The sequence below is a fragment of the Triturus cristatus genome, chromosome 5_2 (assembly GCF_964204655.1).
Source record: "Triturus cristatus chromosome 5_2, aTriCri1.1, whole genome shotgun sequence".
NCBI classification, from domain to species: Eukaryota; Metazoa; Chordata; class Amphibia; order Caudata; family Salamandridae; genus Triturus; species Triturus cristatus.
In genome coordinates this window covers 929,236,366-929,257,125 of record NC_140588.1, presented here as the reverse complement: position 1 = coordinate 929,257,125, position 20,760 = coordinate 929,236,366, and the positions used below count along the sequence as shown (strand labels likewise).

Here is a 20,760-nt window from a genome sequence, read left to right as displayed (position 1 = left end):
TGATGATGTTCATGCAATCAGGGGGAAGGTTAAGGTATCCAAATTCTAAGATTTCAGGAGCCAGATCGCAAGGTTGAGCTGAGCTGGGTCCGGGTGCCTGATTTCTCCATGGTTCTGGGTTAGGAGGCATGGGGATAGGTGCAGTTTTTGATGTGGTACCACTGATAGTTGTAGTAGTGTGGTGTACCACGGCTGCCTGGCCCACGTCGGAGCTACTAGAATGAGTGTGAGGGAGTGTTGTTGTAGTTTCCTTACCACTAATGGAATTAGTGGGAGAGGTGGAAAGGCGTATGCAAATCTGCCTGACCAGTTCATCCATATCGCATTGCCCTTGGACAATGGGTGTGGGTATCTGGCGGCGAAGCTTGGGCATTTTTTGTTTTCGTGGGTGGCGAAGAGGTCTATCTGAGGATGCCCCCACTGTTGGAAGAATGGGTGAAGAACTTGTGGATGCAGTTCCCATTCGTGTAGTTGTTGCGTTTGTCTGCTGAGCAGATCTGCCATGGTGTTTTGTACGCCTGGAACGTGCTGTGCCAGGAGAAAGATGTTTTGGGGAATTGCCCATATCCATATGCTCTGGGCTAAGCGGGAGAGCTGGGGAGAGTGTGTCCCCCCCTGTTTTTGGATATAATACATTGCAGTCATGTTGTCTGTGCGAATGAGGACTGCTTTGCCCGAAATCTGTTTTTGGAAGGATTTTAGGGCTAGAAAGATCGCCAAGAGCTCTAGATGGTTGATGTGGAGCGATTTTTGCTGTGGCGTCCATAGACCTTGCATTGTGAGGTGTGGGAGGTGCGCTCCCCAGCCGGAGAGCGATGCGTCCGCTGTTAGAATCACCTGAGGAACCGGGTCCAGGAACGGCCGCCCTTTGGAAAGGTTTGTGGTGTTCCACCACTGCAGAGAGTGATGTGTGCGGCCGTCCACCAACACCAGATCCGTCAGCTGACCCTGGGCCTGGTTCCACTGTTGTGCTAGGCACTCTTGAAGTGGACGCATGTGGAGTCTTGCATGGGGCACTATGAAAATGCAAGACGCCATCATTCCTATGAGCTTCATAAACACTCTTGCTGGAAGAGAGTGTTGAGGAAGGAATGTTTTGCGTAAGGCTTGAATGCTTGTGATTCTGGCTGAGTTTGGATAGGCAATACCCTTGGAGGTGTCTATAGTGGCCCCGAGATATTGCTTTGTGTGAGATGGTATGAGGTGGGACTTTTGGTAGTTCACCGTGAAGCCTAGCTGGTGGAGCAGTTGGATGGTGCTGTTTGTATGTTGCACACATTGGTGGTAGGACGCAGCTTTTATCAGCCAGTCGTCTAAGTAAGGGAAGACGTGAATATGTTGACGTCCGAGGTGTGCTGCCACTACCGCTAGGCATTTGGTAAACACCCGTGGTGCGGTGGTAACCCCGAAGGGGAGAACCGTCAATTGGTAATGCTGCCCGTCCACCACGAACCTGAGGTACTTCCTGTGAGAGGGGTGTATTGGAATGTGAAAGTATGCGTCTTTCAGATCCAAGGTAGTGAGAAAATCTCCCTGACAGAGGAGCGGGAGGACTTGTTGTAGGGTGACCATGTGGAAATGGTCTGAATGTATGTAGGCGTTTAGAGGCCTGAGGTCCAGAATGGGCCTGAGGGTCCCGTCTTTCTTTGGTATTAAGAAATATAGGGAGTAGACCCCTAGATTTTGCTGATTGACGGGGACCTGCTCTATAGCGTGTTTTTGGAGGAGGGAGAGTACCTCCTGTTTGAGCAGTGTGGAATGTTCTTGAGACATTGGACGGTGCCTTGGTGGGATATTGGGTGGGGTAGATGTTAGCTCGAGACAGTACCCTGATCGAATGATTTGGGTCACCCATTTGTCCGATGTTATGGACTCCCATGCGTGGATAAAGTTTTGTAGCCTGCCCCCGACCGGAGTGGGATGGTCTGGGGGGAGCGGAGGGAAGTCATTGTGCGGGTGGGGTAGCAGAACGGGTGGTGTTAGTTTTGCCCCTGCCCTTATTGTTGTTGCCTCTGTAACCACCCCTTTGGTTGCCCTTTGAAAAGGTATTTGGAGGAGGGGATTTGTAGGAGGTAGAGGCGCTATCGGTGGAGAAGCCTCTGCCTGTGCCACGAAAGGATGAGCGTCGAAAGGAACGTTTAGAGGCTTGTGTTTGGAGTGCCCCCATAGACTTTGCTGTGTCTGTGTCCTTTTTCATCTTTTCCAACGCTTCGTCCACCTTTGGCCCAAAGAGAGTTTGTTGGTCAAAAGGGTGATTGAATATAGACGCCTGGACTTCAGGCTTGAACCCCGAGATCCTGAGCCAGGCATGGCGACGAAGCAGGACACTGGTATTTATGGCTCTAGAAGCAGTGTCGGCTGCATCGAGGGCACACTTAATGGAGGTGTTTGTAATTAGTTTACCCTCCTGTATCAGGTCATGAGCCTTGCGCTTGTGTTTTTCGGGAAGGTGCTGCATAAGAGCCTCAAGTTCGTCATAGTGTGCTCTGTCATAGCGCGCAAGTAGCGCTTGTGTATTTGCAATGCGCCACATGTTTGCAGCTTGGGAGGCGGTGCGTTTGCCAGACGCGTCTAGAAGTTTCGATTCCTTGTCTGGCGGTGGGGCTTCCCCTGAGGACTGGGAGTTAGCCCGCTTTCTAGCTGTGGAGACAACTAGGGAATCTAAGGGAGCAGGGCCCTTAATGTATGCAGGGTCTGTGGGTGCCGCCTTGTACTTTTTCTCTATTCTAGGGTTTAGTACCCTGGCCCTGACAGGGTCTTTGAACACCTCTGTAGCATGCTTGGTGACACCCTTAAGCATGGGCAAAATAGACGTGGATTTGTCCTGAATGTCAAATGTGTCCAGTAGGAAGTCGTCTTCCACTGGTTCGCTGTGCATGTCCACCCCATGGTAGTGTGCTGCTCTCTGCACTAAGTGATGAAACCCTAAGGAGTCTTCTGGAGGAGACGGCCTGGATGGGTATAGGTCGTCCTGAGGCATATCAGGTATGTCAGGGTTGTGGTAGTCTTCCCATGGGTCTGGGGTCCCCGGTGGAGTGGGGTCCATTGGGGCGTCCTCCGGGTCATAATCCGGGTCCCCGTCATCCGGATCTGGGGACGGGGTCGGGGAGTAATGAGGTAAGGGTGGCGGAGACCTGGGAGGTGGAGGAGGTGGAGGAGGCAGAGGAGGAGGTAGTGGGAAGGGCACTCTGAGGGGAGAAGTGGCAGAGTCCTTCCGTTTGGGTGGTGGAGGAGGAGCCGGAGTGTCAAGGCGTCTTTTCTTGACAACTAAAGTCAATAGCCCAGTCTTTGGATCTTTAGATAGAGTCTTTTGCAAAGGGTCTGGTGTAAACAGAGCCAGTGGCGTCGAATCGTCCGCTGGCGCCGATGATTTCGGAACCGAGGGATTCGATGGTTTCTGTGCGCCATGCTTTTTTGGGGCCTCCGGTTTTTTCGGCGTCGAAGGAGTTTTCGGCGCCGGAGCCGACGGATTTGTGTTTGTGTTTGGTCGGCACCGAGAGTCCAGGCTTCGGCACCGGTGGCTTCGGGGTCGAGCTGGGTATTACTTTCTTCGGTGCCGGATGCTGTTTTTCGGCACCAGGCGTCGGCTGGCTCGAGCCCGAGCTGCCGTGAGACTTTTGAGGCTTCGACACCGGGCCCGAAGGTGGGGTGATAGAAGCTTTGTGCTTGGTTTTACCCAGGCCTGCAGGCGAGGGTGTAACCTGAGTCTCTTTGGTTTTGGGCGCGGGGGTGGGAGGGGGTACAGTACTCACGACCCGCTGCGCCGGTGTGATGTCCTCCACGTCTGAGTCGTCGGCCTCGGAAGCGCTGACGACGTCGTCCTCCTGCTCGGTGTGTAGTTGCCCCGAAGCTTCGGCGCTGTCTCCGAAGATGTCCGGTGGAGCTGCGGACGATGAGTGCGCCATGGTGCGTCGAGCTCTTCGATCCCGGATGGTCTTCTTTGATCGAAAAGACTTACAGGCGGGGCAGTCTCTGGCCTCGTGTTCTGGAGAGAGGCAAAGGTTACACAACTGATGGAGGTCGGTGTGGGGAAATTTAGACCCACATTTTGGGCACTTTTTGAACGGAGTTCTTTCCATCGGCCGGGACCGGAGTCTAGGAGGGCCCGAAGGCCGGTGCCGATGTACGGGATGGAGAAAAGTGCCGCTTCGAGAGATGAGGATGATGATGAAGAAACTCGAAGAAACAAGGATTTTCCGTCGAGGCTGGAACCGTAGAAGTTCGAAGCCGGAGCACGAAGTATCACATCCGAGCCCGATGGCGGAAAAAAACAATCTGAGGATGGAGCCGAAGCCCATGCGCAGTACGGACCGAAGGAGGAGTCACCGAACTCGTGACTTCCAAAGACTGTCCAAAGAACAAAAACAAACTGCAAACATCCGGGCCCAACACCAGATGGCGATCTTTGCTAAGTGTACAATCTGCAGCTCATATGCCTCGAACATTGAATTCTGTCACCCGGTAGCTAGTTTTATAAACACATTTTTTCCTTATTTACACTCTGCCCCTTACTCCCATTGCTTTAGTTGGTATCCCCATAGAACACCTCACGCTCCTCTCCTTTTTTTGAGAGTTGTAGCCCACACTGTATACCTTGTGGTTGCAGTGTGTAAGGGGGACCCAATGATGAAGCATGTCACCCTTGGGTGAGTGAGGGTTCTCGTCTTTATAAGAATATATTCCCGTTTCACCCTTCTGTGTAGCAGCATCCCATTACTTTTTGTGAGCAATATGTCATTACGAACTCCACAGCACCATAATGGCTGCACTGAAGACTGGGAAGTTTGGCATCATACTTCTCAGCACATTAGACCCACACGGATGCCAGTGTGGGATTTAATGTAAAATGCACGACAGAGGGCATCTTAGAGATGCCCCCTGAAACTCGACCAACTCCCAATGACCTGACTGAGTGGCTGCCACCACCAGATATGTTTCTGGACCCCTGGGTCGAGAGCTTGCTGCTCTCGGGGCCTGAAACAACGCACAAAAGGTGTGCCTACCTCTGCCAACTCCACCCCTAAGGTGGGGGAGGCAAGGTGAAGCACAACCTCGAGTCCCCGCCATCTTCAGGATAGGGGGACACAGCCAACCAGTGACAGGCTCCTGCCCCCCCTCCCACTGAAGAGTGGCAGAATAGGGGGTGTACCCACCCGAGGGAAGGGACCCATTAGTCCCTGCCCTGTACCTACCTGTAACACCCCTAAATTTAGTATTTAGGGGCACCCTGAACCTTCCTTCCTCAGATCCAGCAACCACAAGAGAAGGAGGACGAGAAGCCGTGCAGAGCTAACAAGAGGACGACACCCACTGACTTGGCCCAGCCCTACAGGCTTGTCTACCCTCGAACCTGCTCCTGCAAAACCCCGGCGTGTCCAGCAGCCTCAAAACCCCGGAGGATCTACCTGCCATTCACTCTCCAAGCAGCTTCTCCCATGAACACCGGACGTGTTTGAACTGCAGCCTCTGGTGCTAGTCAGAAACCGCAAATCTAGCACACACTGCACCCGCCGAGCCCGGCCTGTGTTTGAGTGAACACGACCAAAGATCCGGCGACCCCTGACCTGCCTCCAGATGACGCCTGCAGCCTCAATCCAGGAGACCCCCCCCCCCCCCCCCCCTCCGAACGCGACCTGAGTGGGTAAGAAAAACCGACGTCCAAAGGCACCCCTGCACCCGTCGCCCCACAGCCTTGTGTGCCCAACCCAGTGGTGCCTAACCATCCCTCTACATCCCAACTTCCCCCTCGAAGTGGTGGTCACTCCTGGAACTTCATCCCCGAGCCTGCATTGTTTCTTTGTCCCGGAGAATCTCCATTGAATTCAACAGGGCACCCGACCTCAAAACTGCACCCGGCTGCCCTAGCCATGCTGAGGGTGCCTCTTTGGTGATAACTTGGTCCCCAACGTGCCCTGAGCTTAACCCTAGGAGCTTTGCTCCCACAGCCCTGTGGCCTGCTTGCCAGCAGCCACCAACCGGTGTCCCCCTTTCCCCCATAGGATAACATTGGGCCTCAACACACTGCACCCGGCCGCTCGAGTGCCGCTGAAGATGCAACAACAGTGCATCACTGACCCTGGGAGACCTCGGAGTCTAACCCCAGAACCCTAACTCAAAAGACCGATTACTTACCTTGAAACCGATACCTAATTTTTCCTTAGTGGATATCATTGACACTTTTTCTCTCAAAAAGTTTTCAATGTCAACTTTTGAAAACTGCAAATATTCCTTAAATATCAGCCGATTAACCAAAACGCATTTTCTCAACTATTTTCAGGAAATTAACAAGTGCTGAATCCAGGATCCAGCACTGAGTAAGAAAAAGAAACTATAACTTAACTTACCTGCTAAGTGAATTTCCTCCCGTTGGATAACATTGGTTATTCTATGTGAAAAAGTTTCTAAGTGTCAACTTTTGAAATACAATAATATTCCTTAAAAATCATACCTTTAACCAAAACGCATTTACTCACCTGTTTTAAAGAAATGTCCCAGGGCTGAATCTAGGATCCAGTCCAGTGGTTAGAAAAGTAATCTGAAAAGTAATTAACTGCATTTTACTTAAAAAGCCCATTCAATTGAATGTACTATACCTGCAATGGGTTGCAAACTGCTTTCTTAAACCTGTAATCAAAACCAGTACCAGTTATACTACAATGCTGAACTTTGTTCAAACAAGTCAATTACTACTGCAAAGTATTTATATGCTTACCTGTACCAGGCTCGCTTGGTTCTAGAAATAAAACAGTATAATTTTTTATACAAAACAATTGGCCTAGAGTTCAGTCCTTGAATGTGGGAGACCATTTGCAGACTGTGTGTGTACATCAAATGCTTTACACGGTCCTCTGATACTGCCTTACTGCTCGGACAAGCTACCACTTGAGAGTAAGGTTCTATCTAACTTTAACCCCTGCCAAACCTCTGTAGACTCTTGGACTCTATACACACTGTACCTCACTTTGGGGCAGTATATATAGAGCCAGTTTCTTACACTATTTAAATATTTAAAATGTGCCAATCTGTGACGACCATTTATGCACATCATCCGGGTGACTTCGCAACAGTAGGACCATACGTCGTCCGTAGTAGACACGCCAATATCTGACTGGCAGGCCAGTCGAACCTTACTGAGAGGGGATGTCTTAGTGGCCAAAGCTGAGGCATATAGTCTAGATATCAGCTTACCTGGGGTCTGTGCGCTCAAGAGTGTAATCAGAGGCGGGATGTCCATTGGCTCTAGAAGCTCGTCCCCAAGTACAGCTTCACAGCATGCAGAGTTCTAAAAAAATGGAATTTCGTCAGCACCGAGTGTGAGTAGTCAGCACCCGCCACCTCCTCCCAGGTGACCACCCGTCCGTGTTTAAACAAGTCCCCCATAGCATTTATGTGCAAACTGTTTAAGGATTCTAGGGTCACCTTCTCCGAGCTGAGCGCAAACCATTGACACCACTCCACTCGCATCAGGGGCGAGTACAATTGTGCACCGTTGTGCATTCTAAGCAGTGCATTCCACGCATGAACAGCGGAGTTGATCGAGTCAAGTATTCCGCAGCGTCTCGCAGGCGCCTCCATTAAAAAGCGGGGCAGCGGCGACCTTCTCAATCTGAAGGTGAGGTAAATCGTGGGGGCCATGAACACAGCTGTGTGCATGAGAGGTCTGCACCACCCTGTAATAAAGTTCGAGATACGGGGCACCCAGTCCCCTAGCCGTGTAAAAGAGCATAAGAGTATCCAAGGTGACTCTGGAAGACTCACCTGCTCACGTGAGTTTGGTCATCAGAGACCGAAGTTCTCGAAACATATGCTGGGGCACCACTATAGGAATATTGACAAAAGGAGCAGGCGAGGGAGCACAACCAGCTTCATTAATGAGACTCTGCCAGCCAAGGACAATGGAAGACGGATCCACCTCTCTATATCATCACCAAGCTGGTCAATCACTTTACCGTAATTCGCTTTAATGACCATGTCCGCATCAGAGTGTACTTGAATGCCCAAGTAGCGCACCGGGTCGGACGTCCATTGCAGTGGGAAGTCAAGCGGGAACTGCACTGTGGCTGACGTCAATGGGAATATTATGGACTTATCCCAGTTGATCCTGAGGCCAGACAGCCCGCCGAAGCGTAGCACCTCTTATCACAGGAGCCAGATGGATCTCGGGATCACGGGTATACAAAAGTGTGTCATCAGCATAAGCTAAAGTTATTAGATTGCAATTAGGAAAACTAAGTCCCCTGTGTCCGTGATACTCGCGCAACGCCTGTAGCGGGGGCTCAGCAGCCACTGCATATAATAACTGGGACAAAGGGCACCCTTGACAGGTTCCTCTAGAGATTTGAAACAGGACTGAGACCACTGCACCCGTGCGAACTCGGGCCACTGGGAAATTATATAGCACCGAGATCAGGTGTAGATAGACATCTCCAACTCCCATTCGACGCAGCACCGCCTGCAGGAACTTCCATTCAATCGAAACAAAGGCCTTTTTTGGCATCTAAAAAGACCGCTGCAGCCTTAACCTCTGGACGAACATGTTGCAGAGCACTGAACACCGTGCGGAGATTGCACGAGAGCATGCGTTCTGGTATAAACCCAGCTTGCTCAGGGCCGACCAGTTGAGGTAATAGCGGAGATAGATGATTAGCTAGAATTTTGGCATAGATTTTGGAGTCCACGTTAAGTAATGAGAGCGGGCGATAAGAGGGGCATCTACGAGGGTTCTTTTCCGGTTTCAACAAAGTGATGATCAACGCCTCGCGCATGGAAGGCATTAGACTGTCTGTGGCGATCTCGTGAAATGTTATTAGATGCTGAATCAAAAGATCACCGAAATCCCTTATAGAATGTGACTGAGTCCGTCCAGCCCGGTGGAGCTGCCCTCACACAGAGTCCAGGGTCAGCCGAACCTCCGAGGCCTCTATGGGATGCATCAAGAATTCGCGATGACAGTTCTGTAGCCAGGGAAGCAGTATATATTCCAGGTAGTGTCCAATGTCATCGTCGCTGGGGGAAAGCTTGGAGCAATAAAGCTCCTGGTAATAAGAGCGTAACTGATCATTAATTCTTGTATGTTCCGTCAGGACTGACCCATCGTCGTCTACCGATTCAGCAATGCCCCCAGAGTCCACACGGCGGCGAGCCACTGCCACCAGCACTGAACCTGGGCGGTCAGCCTCACCATTAATTCTAGCCAAAGCATACTTGCCCATATGCTTTACCTCACTGTCAGCTATCTTATGGAAGTCAGCCAATGTGGATTTGAGTTGCACACGCAAATCAGGGTCATTTTTGAGAGATAACTGAGCCTCCAGATCCGACAGACGTGTTTCTAACAAAGCAAGACGTCCTCGAATGGCCCGGAGAACGCCTGCGTGCTCACTAATGGCAACACCTCTAACAAAAACCTTGAACGCCTCCCAAACCGTGGTAAAGGAGTCAACCAATCCCACATTAATATCGAAAAACTCAGATCGCGTCACGCAGCTCGGAATTAAAGACTGTATTTAATAATGACTAAGGAGGAAAGCGCCACAAAAAAAAGGGGGGGGGGGGGGGAAAGGAGCACGGGGGCACCGCAATAGTTAACGTGATTGGTGAGTGGTCCGAGAATGAACGGGCCACGATGGAACAGTCCTGGACCCTAGGCCACAGTTTGTGAAATAAACCAATGGTCTAGGCGCATATGGATATCATGTTGTGCTGAATAGTGTGTGTCGCCGCCACGGGTGCTAGATCGAGACCTCCATACATCAGCCAGCTGTTGCTGTAAAGCGATATCCATAATTGCCTTCGCTGAGGCCGATAAGGGACGCTAGGGGCCATTCGAGCGGTCAAGAGACGTGTCCAATATACAATTAAAATCCCCCCCCACCCCCCAGAACTCTGTCAGGGAACTGCGAGCCTTGAGTAATGAAAAAAGGGTCTGATAGAACCCCGGATCATCGTAGTTCGGGCCGTAGGAGTTAATCAAGAATTCCCACTCTGGACCATAATATCTAGACACAACGTATCTACCAGTCAGGTCCAGCTTGAGACCTGCTTTGGGGTTGAGCCATGTTAGCACACCTCTAGAGTGGGAAGTGAAGCAAGCTGCATGAGAGGCACCGGCCAACCTGCTACCCGCAAGAAGAGTGCACCCAGGTTGTAAATGTGTCTCCTGAAGCAAGGCCACGTCAATTTCCCTGCATTTCAGGTAGGCAATTATTTTCTGCACCTTGTGGTGGTCATTCAACCCCCGAACATTCCATGTCATGTCATACGTTTAATCAAGCTTCCACTAGCAGTAGACTCTGTCATATAACCCACAAATGCGCAAAGTGTGACCTCCAGCCTAAGCCCCACCGCCCACGCCGCCTACTTTGAATAAAAAAAGGACATGTGATCTTTGAAAAGAAAAAAAAAAGGGAAGGAAAACAAAGAGAACATTCCCACACCCACCCACGCCCTGCACACCCCAACTTTGCAGGGGCGAATATCAGCCCTTCCACATACCACAATAACAAACAACCATGATGCACTCACATCATGAACACTACAAAAAACCCCAAGAAATAGGAGAAATACAGCGGGTAACGCAATGGGGCGGATGTTACCCAGCAACACAAACGTATCCACCCCACCGCCACAACACCGCACACTAATCATAAAGCCCCATAAGAAATTACATGAGTCATTAAGGCAATGACTAAGCAGCAACTGAGGATGTGTCATTTTGAAACAAATGAGCAACTAGGGATCTTCCTCCATATATAATCATGCAGGTCCGTGTCTTCCCAATCCAAAAGGAAGTGAGGGGGTGGGAGTAAAGCGATGAGGAAGAAGCATGCTCAATGCAAACACACAATACCGGAACTATCCAAACTGGCCTCTAGCCCCACTAATCACGCTGACAATATACATATGACCTTACAACACGGTGAAACCATTACCAGGAGTACATCAAGACAACACTGCATTTGTGGTAACTGCGCACCCCCTCAGTCATTGTCATCAAGACCACCGGAGTCAGCAGCCGTAGCAGGAGTGTCACTCTGTCCCTTCCCACGTTTGCCAGCTTTTTCCCCTGTCTTTGAACGCTTTCTGTAGGGACTGGGAGTCAGAGGAAATCCTAGGTTTACCATCAAACAAGACCTTGAGACGTGCCGGGCATAGCATAGCATACTCTATGTGCTGATCACGCAGTTTACGTTTTAAGAGAATAAACTGCCGTCTGGCCTCCAGCACCTTCAGGGTGAAGTCCGGGAACAGAGAGATAGAGGCTCCCTCATATTGCAAGGCTCCCAGTTCTCTAGCCTTGCGCAGCATCCCTGTCGTGGTAGTTTAAGAGTTTTGCTATTATGGGCCGAGGGGGGGCACCAGGTTGAGGGCAAGGGCCAAGTGAGCGATGCGCTCTTTCCACGACAAGTGAGAAAAAGTGTCCGCACTTAACAGAGTAGTAAGCAATTGTTCTACTAAGGACTCCATATTGCCCGTTGGTGTAGACTCTGCCAGGCCCGTACTACAGAGGTTGCTGCGTCGCAACCATGCCTCCAGAACCTCAGCCTTATCCTGCGAGGCAGTTAATGCACGTTCAACTCGTTTCTCTGTGCTACCAGCATCAGACTGGGACTCCTCGAACTCTGATGCGGCGCTCTGCCATATCTATGCGCTCGGAGTGCTTGTCTACCCTCTCTGACATCTGATCCATCCTATAGGCTAGCGTGTCTATTTTCGAGTCAATGGCAGTTAGACCCTTCTGCATGGATGCGATGATCTGTTTGATGTCACCTACTGGGTCATCAGGAGGGCCTCCGATTCAGATAGCGCGCTGTCCGCCGCCTCTTCGGAGCGCCGAAACTTGCGCTGCTCAAAGTTGCGCTAAGGTTGAGATTTGTCGGGCTTCCCCATCGCAAGATCCACAGCACAACAGGCAGCGCAGAAAGCTCACCCTCCGGGACCAGCCGTGGGAATGTAACAAGGGAAGAGGGCTGCCAGCACGCAAGGGCTATGCCAGTGAAATGGGGCAGACTCATTAAAATGGAGATAGCCACAACACCAGGTAGATGACTCACAGCTCGCCCGTCAACCGAACCCCGAAGAGGTGGGGGGCCACACAGAGCGTTCACCAGCACAAAGAGGATGGTAACTTCAGAGCTAGGCAGGGAAGCGCTCGCCAGTAGAGCGCGTCAGTCAGGAATCAGCAGCTTGTGTAACGGAACTGGAAGCCTGCGAGGCCGGGTGCCAATATCCAGCAGCGCGTTGTGGTGCACAGTTTTTCGCCTCACTGGGCACCTTCACAGTGTCCCCGGGGGCATGGGCAGCAACCCGGGGCACCCCCGGTCTAGCCGCAGAGCAAGGATCCAGGAGCCATGCCACACCACTAGTGAGGCCGCGCAGCGCCCAGGGAAACAGTTCCGGCCTCCCCGCAGCCCAGCCCGGACACGCCTCACCTTCGTCCGGTGCTCTCCCGGACAGCAGGGCTCACCAGGACAGCCGCAGTCTAAGGCGCTCGCGGCCGGGGCCCACAGGGACGCCGTGGCCTCGCTGAGTCTCCACCAACAACGGCACTTCACAGCCACATGGCCGCCCGCCCACCACGCCGATCCAGGCCGCGCGGCTGGCATGGGAATGCTGAGGCACCCCAGCAGACCTTTAACCAGCACCAGTGAGCCAGCACCGGATTCAGCCGCAGGAGGGCCGCCCGCCAGTGAAGGCGCACCGATCTCGGACCAGGGAACAGTGCACACGGCAGGCTCCACCCACAGCAGCGCAAGAAGTAGGTCACACCGCGCCGTAAACTTTTCACTGGCAAATTAATAGTCCCACTTCCAGTATCTGCAGCATCAGGCACAGTTGGCGCGTCAGCGAGACATCGGGGCTGCGAATCAGTCGCCTCCACAAAGGATTGGGCTGGATGAAGCTATTATTCCTGATGGATAGAGGCGGTGTGTGGCAGCACTCTATTACAAGGCAGCCATCTTCAGGCCGGGAAAGCTCCGCCCCCATGCAGTTACCTTTCTATGCATTTATTCTAGTGTATATATACACATTCACTATATGCATTCATTTTACATCTGCATTATTGATATATACCTAGCTTGCTGCAATAAATATTCCGCTTTACTTGGCAAATGTGTGTTGGGCTTGGTCTGTTTTGTATTTTGGTATTTTAAAGTGTGTAGAGTCCTATTTTGAAGTGTTTACACGTTGTGTTCTGGTATTTTGAAGCCTTGCTCAAGTGTTCTAAAGAAAAAGCAAGGCAAATATGGACAATTACACCACAAGGCATATAGTTGGGTGTTTTTGTCAAAAAGTCAGGGTCAACAGGGGCTGGGGTATGTGCTGTCTGGCCAAAGGTCAGCTGAAGACAGGCTAGGCATGGCTTAGACCAAGTGGCCTGTAGAGTAACCACAAGGCCTTGTTAAACAATAATAGTGGCTCAGAGGAAACTGAACCTGGTTGATAAAATGTAGTCAATAAATAAGCTTTGGTTTCTTGAGTAGGCACAAGCAAATCTAGCTCTTCCTCTGCTCTCCGCAATACTAGAGCAAAAGAGGCACTTTCTTCAGTTGGTGGACCGGGGAGGAGTATAGCGAAGGCTCTGGTGAGGAACCAAGCACACTGACACACTGCATGTTTAAATACAGTGACTCATAAGTGTAATGAGGGGTGAAAGGAGTGCCCACCTCCTCGTCATTGTCAGTGTTGTGAAGGACGGTAGATAACCCTGGACCATACTGGAGTCAAAGAGGAATTCTAGTCTGTGCTAGTAATGGATTTAATGGATTTAAAGGAGAGGCTAAGGATGAAGATGTGTAAAATCACTGCCTGGACCTTACTTATTTCATAGAGTAACATAGGCCCAGTGTGAGCCGATGTCAGTTCTGGGTCAGAGACCCAAGTCGTGACTGGATTAGGTACGACTGGAGTGGGTATCAGGCACTGATACAGAAGAACTTAGAATTGGCCCTGGGGCTGAAGTGGATAACTGAAACGCTTCAGCATAGGCCTAGGAACTTGACCAGAGGGGACAATCCGTGTTGAAGGAAGGCCTGCAGGCGGAAATACATCTGACGCCTTGCAGCTATGTAGATACAGAAAATATGCCAGAGGGACCCGGTAGAGTCTGGAAAAATATACTTCAAAGCCTATATTCTTCATGGCCGATAGTAGCCTGAAAAAGTCAGGACACACTACTGGATGGCTCAGGTAGAAAACTTTTCACCAGACCGAGTAGCAGGATAGGGTTGATTCCCGCTTGGCTTTCTTACACTAACAGTTTGTTTGTCTTTGACTAACTAGAAGACTGAGTGGCAATGGGACTTTGACCAACCTAGTGTCCAAGAATTGTCTTGTGACTGAGTCAGGACAGTACCTTTATTTCAAACACAGCTTGGCATCAAAGCTTTGCCACTCACTCCCTAATCACCTTCAGTGTACCCTTATCCCAAAGCTTTAACTCCTGACAAGATCTTAAGTACCATATGCACATGTCATATATGTCCATGACTGACCTACTTCCCTGCTGTTGGGACATGGCTAGAATCCGGTTTTCTTTCAGGGAAGGGGGGACGCATCTCATCTAGCATACAGCATGGGGACCTCCTATATTGTGCTGCATGAGCATGAAATAGATCTTTTTTGCAGGCCAAGCTCTGAGCACCATCATGGTCTTTCATCCTTCTAGCCTATTGAAACACGTAAGGCTTTATCATAAGGATTTATTTAGAAGGCCTCATCATGATCATCTCTCAGCTCCAAATTTTCTCTGCTCTTGGGTAAAGTTAGTATTGCAAAGCAAAAATATTGACTTTATAGTTGGAAGTAAAGGCATGTTCATGTCCAAGGGTGGTGACTAAAAGGCAAGAAAATTTGACCCAAAACTGAACTTTTGAAAAGTGTTAACAAAACAATGTACAAGAGTATGGAGGAAAGGACAGTTCAGAAAAAATAAAATTAGCAGTTACAAGTGAAATCATTCAGAGACCCAAATGGCACATAACTACATCACCAATTTCATTATATTTATAAACATTTAACTGGATTAAAATACAAACTGCACCCTTAAGCACTACAAGTTTGTTCTTACTTGTGGAAAGCAGTTATTCGCTTCAGTGTTGACAAGACTTGATACGCATCATCTTCATCAGGATCCTCACCCTAATAAATTAGAAAAAGTAAATATGTAATGCTTTATCTCAATGTGATAAATGTGAATCACATTTTGATGACAAAAAACACAAAAGTTGAACATATACATTATGAAAGAGCCCTGAAATACAAGCACCAACTGGCCAGAGGGCAGATCTCAACCACCCGCTGTCTTTCACATGGTCTGGATGTCAGAGCAACTTAGTAGTGCAAAGCATCACACTCCTAAGAAGATAAAATAGTTGTGCTTCTAAGGAAGTGGAGCAGTCACTAAAAATATGCACCGCATGAAAGGTAGAAGGTGGTGCAACAACATGAGACTTCCTTACTCCTGACATTGACAGTGTCTGGTGGTGGGTTCATCCTTAGGAAAAGCAGACTGTCACTTTGTATTTTTTCTGCAGTCTACACGGAGCAGACTGCAGAGGTGGCAGTCAAGAAAAGTAGGGGTGGACGGAATGTTTCATTCTGCCAGTGGATTCAGTGGATTCGGAGGAATTTTGGTCACTCTGCATTACTCTTCAACACCGAGTATTGACCAAATTCCGCCAAGCGCCATGTGGCATCATTTTTCTCCCGCGAGGCTCCAGAAAATAAGAGCTGGTGATTGTAAGCAAGACTTGGCATCTCCTAGCTCCATTTTCTTACGCAGGGGGTCATGGGCAGAGTAGATTTTCTATTCGAGTGGCAGCAAAATTAACTTGAATAGCCGCATGCTCTTGCGCAATTCATGGTGTCGTTCGCATTGATTTTTCAGCACTGCTTGTGCTACCAGTGCTAAATTGCTGAGCAACCGGCATATTTTATGCCCATTGGAGAAACTTTGCAGAATCTTGTGGAGTTATGTAACTCTGTGAAATTCCGCAGTGAAAAAATGCACAAGTTCAGCCTACCCCTAAAGAAAAGCTGCCCTGTTGGTTTGTGAGAAAATGGGGTGTATTATATGAAGCCCTCTCTGAAATCACACGCATCCAAAGAACCAGAACAGTTGGAAGAGCATTCTCCTACATCGCGGCCAAAACCTGGAACGATCTCCCGACCAACATCAGACATGTACCCTCCCTGAACCTCTTCATAAAAACATTCAAGACCTGGCTCTTCGACTGACCGGAGCTGCACACACCACCCCAGCTCTTTGTGACCCTCACGGGTGAGTAGCGCACTTACAATTTACCTGATTGATCGATTGAAGTGGTTGTACAACTGGAGGAAGCTGGCTTTGCATATACTATACCAAAGTGAGGTATAGTTTGCACAGAGTCCAGTGGAACCCCAAAGGAAGGCAGAGGTAAAGTTAGATCGCACCTCGCACTTTATTTGTGGTAGTGTGGTCGAGCAGTAAGCCAGTATCAGAGGACAGCATTTGTTGTACACAGTCAGCAAATGAATTCACACACTCAAAGACTGAACTTCAGACCAACTGTTTTTGTATAAAAATGTTCTTTTAGTTATTTATTTTTTTTAGAACCAAACAAGCCTGGCACATGTAAGGAATAAATACTTTACAGTAGTAATGCAGTTTATAAATAGTTTGAACTGTAATTGTATATGCACTTTGTTTTGACTTACAGTATGGGTGCAGAGAAATGCAATACTTTCTAAATACAGTACATAGACTTGAATAAGATTTTCAGTAAAATACCAAGTAAGTTACTTTTTAGATTACTTTTCTTACTCAGTGTAGTATACCTGCATGCTACACTTGCACACTTCCTGTAAACAGATAAGTAAAAGCGTTTTTGTTAAATAGTAAATTTTAAAGAATTTCTTTAGGTTTTCAAACTCCACACTTTTCCAAGAAGAACAGTCAATGTTATCCTATGGAGGAAAATAGTGTAATCGGCTTTAAGCTAAGTATTTGATAGTGGGAGTTGAAGCTCTGGGGGTAGACTCAGGGGTCCCCAAGGGTCAGGGATGCACTCTTGTTACCCTCAGTGGCATTAGGGCGGGCCGGGTGCAGAGTGCTGAGGCCCATTGTTATCAAATGGGAGATAGGGGCCTCCGGTTGGTGGCTGCTGACGAGCAGGCCACAAGGTAGTGTGCGCCAAGCTCTGGGCGAAGGGGGATCCAGTTTAGTGCACAAAGTGCACCTGCAGCGCCCAGGGGCGCTTGGTGGGGGTTTTTGGTTTTTAGCTGCAGGCTCTGTCCAGAAAGACTTCCGGGAAGAACCAACAGCTGGGCAGGTAAGTTGGAGGGCTAGGGGACGTAGGTGCAACTCGGGTTCTTTTCTCCAGGATGCTGAGGCTGCTGGATGCAGGGGTGTCCTTTGAGGCCAGATTTCACCTTACTGGGCCACTCACGGTTGGGGGGGGGAGGGTCTCCGTGAAGAGGCTGCAGGCGACGTCGGGGAGTCCTGGAGGGGTCGACCCACGGTGGACTCTGACTCAGGAGCACCGGAGGACCTCGCTGGGACCGGTAGGCCACTCGAACTCTGGCCGTACGCGACGGGAGCAGTGGTAGTTCCAGGCGATGGGTTTCTTTTTCCTCAGCAGTCTCGGAGTCTTTCTTTGGTGTTTCTTCTGAACACAGCTGCTGTTCACAGGAGATCCGGTCTTTGTAGAAGGCAGTCAGTCCTTTCAGGGTTTCTAGAGGTCGCGGGCTGCAGGAGAAGACTATTTTTGGCGCAGGATCTCTGGAAACTGCAGATAGGCTGGTAGGGCTGGGGACAAGTCAGTTCTCTGTGGTCTCCTCTGCTGGGCGTCTTCTTTCGTCCTTTTTCTTCTTAGGTTGCGGGAATCTGCTTTCTTGGTTCAGGGCTGCCCCCTAAATGCTCTATTTACGGGGCGTTTTAGGGGTCCTCGAGGTCAGTAGCCAATGGGCTACTGACCTTAGGGTGACTACACCCTGGGTGTGTTCACCCCACGTGGGGGAGTGAGCACAATCCCTATTCCTGATTGGGGAGTGCCTGCCATCTGCAAGATGGCAGGCGCTAAAGAGAAGGCTTCACCTCGCCTCCTCCACCTGAGCAGTGGAGTTGGCAGAGGTGAGCACACCTTCTGGGCTGGCTAGTTTTACCCGCCTATCATTCCGCCGAAAAGGAGGGGAGACCGGAAGTGGGCCTACTCCTGATAGGAGAGGCTGGGGGTCGCATTACAAAGGCTGGCAGGCCTTTGAAGCTCCCCTGCCACAGATGGCTCTTCCTGGCCTGGGGGAGGTTTGAACACCTCCGCCCATGAAATGCTTTGTTTCTGGGCTCAGGGAGCGAAGGCTCCCACCCTAGTGGTCCAGAAACATGTCAGGGAACCCACCAGAGGCTGGTCGTTTTTCAGGGGGCATCTCTAAGATGCCCTCTCTGTGCATTTTCCATTAGATTCCCACACTGGCATCAGTGTGGGTTTAATGTGCGGAGAAGTTTGATACCAAACTTCCCAGTTTTCAGTGCAGCCATTATGGTGCTGTGGAGTTCGTAATGACAAACTCCAAGCACCATATGCTCCTAATGGCAGCACTGCACTTACAATGTCTAAGAATTGACTTGGATACTGTATTGGTACAGGGCTCATGCACCTGCACCCTCACCACTGGTATAGGGCACCCAGCTAGAGGGGTACTGATCAATGCCAGGGCAGTGGGTTGTAGGCATGGGCACACAGGGATGAGTGCCATGTCGACTCCACTTTGTTTTGCACCTCAACACGCAGCCTGCAAAGGCTGTGTGTGTGTAAAGGTACACGGCCTCTAAGGGTGGCACAATAAGTGCTGATGCCTTTAGAGGTCTTCCCTGGTCACAGTGCCCTGGGTACCTGTGGTACCATTTACTAGGGGCTGACCTGTGGCAAGAGATGTCAATTGGGTTAGTTTTGGGGGAAGAACACAGGCCCTGGGAACCTGAATGGCAAAGGCCCAGGGAACATCAAGTCAAAGTGCATCAGTAGTCTGGCAAAAAAGTGTGTGTGGAGGGGGAGGGGGGTTACTGCAACAGAAACCCACTTTCCTTAAACAACCTCACCATGTAATACACCTACCAACCCCTTTAGGAACAGTGAGTTTCATTAGCCAAACCCTCTAAGCTCAACCCTGGGTAGCTGTGACTGAGCAGCAAGGCTTACACAAAGGAATAAGTAAGGCGGTCCTAGCTACAGCATCGACATTCCTTGAAGTCCCCTCGGTTATGGCAGTAATACTGTCACCACTGGACAACCAGTCACCCGGTATCATGCTCACAGCTAAATCCTTCCCTGGTCGCTAACTTGTCTTCTGGGCAACCAAGCTGCACTCGGTCGACTCGCACAGATCCAGCAGACTCGGGTGCAACTTCAAGCATCAGGTCCTGGTCTTTAATGCTGCATAGTGGTGATGCAAAGATTCTGGGCTACCAACCTGCCCCAGCATATTTCTTTAGCTGTAGTGGCCCTGTGCTGTAGTCTCTTGCTTCGATTGGGCTTGGCAGACACTTTTGAATGAGCAGGACACAGCTGGCACTGTCCACTTCTACTTTGCTAGCCACCAGGTTCTGTAGGTGCAGCCCACACCAGTGGAGCCTTGCTTTGCCGGTTCCTTAGTACAGCAGTTCAGTCCCTCTTCCAGTCGAGAACGGAGTTTGGGGTGCCATTTAATGCTTGGATAATGCCTAAGGGTAGGATGAAACTGGTAGCCAATGGGCTACCAGGTTCCCTACCTCCTGATTACCACTTCCGGGGAAGTGAGGTATTTGGCTATCTCAAGATGCATCGTTCTGCCCACTTCCAACATGGCAGAACTCCTCTCTCTACATCCAGAGCTCCGTAGCCCAAGTCAAAGGGGTGACTACCAAGGGGGCTACACGTCCCTGAAAAAACAGCTTGGCAAATAATTTGCCCTTCCCTGTCCCTACAGCCAGCCTGTCTACCTAGACAATGGAGCAGCCCCTCTACTAAGTGTCACCGTTTGCCTTTCAAAGGCATCTTCTCCTTTTAAGCTTGGCGTTTAAGGCCATCACACATTTGGAGTGCTACAGGAGGGAGGTAACATTTCTCTCCAGTGCAGGCTTCAATGATCTCATTTCTTGGGAGCCTTTAGCACGTCTCCCCAGGAGGGCAGAAATCGGTCTCGGGGACAGGCTGCTTGTGCAACCGTTAAGAGCACAGGAGACTAAAGGCAACAAAGTGCCAACTTTGTAAAAGTTCCATGCAGCGACATGTTGAACAAGTTACTTACCTTCGGTAACGATATATCTGTAAGAAACATTAGTTAGTTAGATTCCTCACCTTGGAATATCCCCAGGCGTCAGGCTGGATCCGGAAAGATTTTTCGTCAGCAATACCTTTGCGCGTCGCTAGACGTCGTCTGCGGCTCCGCGTCTGTCGTCGTGATCGCCGGGATGATGTCAGAGTACTTTGATGCCACCCCCGCGCGCTGACGTCAGTTCTTTTACGTAGCTTTCTGCGCCAGGAATGCTGAGCCATGCAAGAGACCGACACTGGTGCCAAAAAATTCTAGGGCCCTGAACGGGATGACCTCAACCCTAGTTATCTGTTCGCAGAACGAGGAGGATGGGTGGGTCGGTGAGGAATCTAACTAACTAATGTTTCTTACAGATATATCGTTACCGATGGTAAGTAACTTTTTCATCTGAAAGAAACACGTTAGATTCCTCACCTTAGAATAGATACCCCAGCAATACCAACCCCTGTGGTGGGCCTGCATACC

General features: G+C 50.1%; 1 protein-coding gene across 2 annotated transcripts in view; it reads right to left on the bottom strand.

Moving 5' to 3' along the window:
• Window positions 1-20,760, bottom strand: part of STAG2 (STAG2 cohesin complex component) — a 1,427,207-nt gene that overhangs the window by 579,793 nt on the left and 826,654 nt on the right. For both annotated transcript variants that reach the window (XM_085608133.1, XM_085608134.1), the window contains exon 22: window positions 15,071-15,141. In XM_085608133.1, coding sequence (XP_085464259.1) covers window positions 15,071-15,141 — 71 coding nt within the window. The remainder of the gene's footprint in view (window positions 1-15,070; window positions 15,142-20,760) is intronic.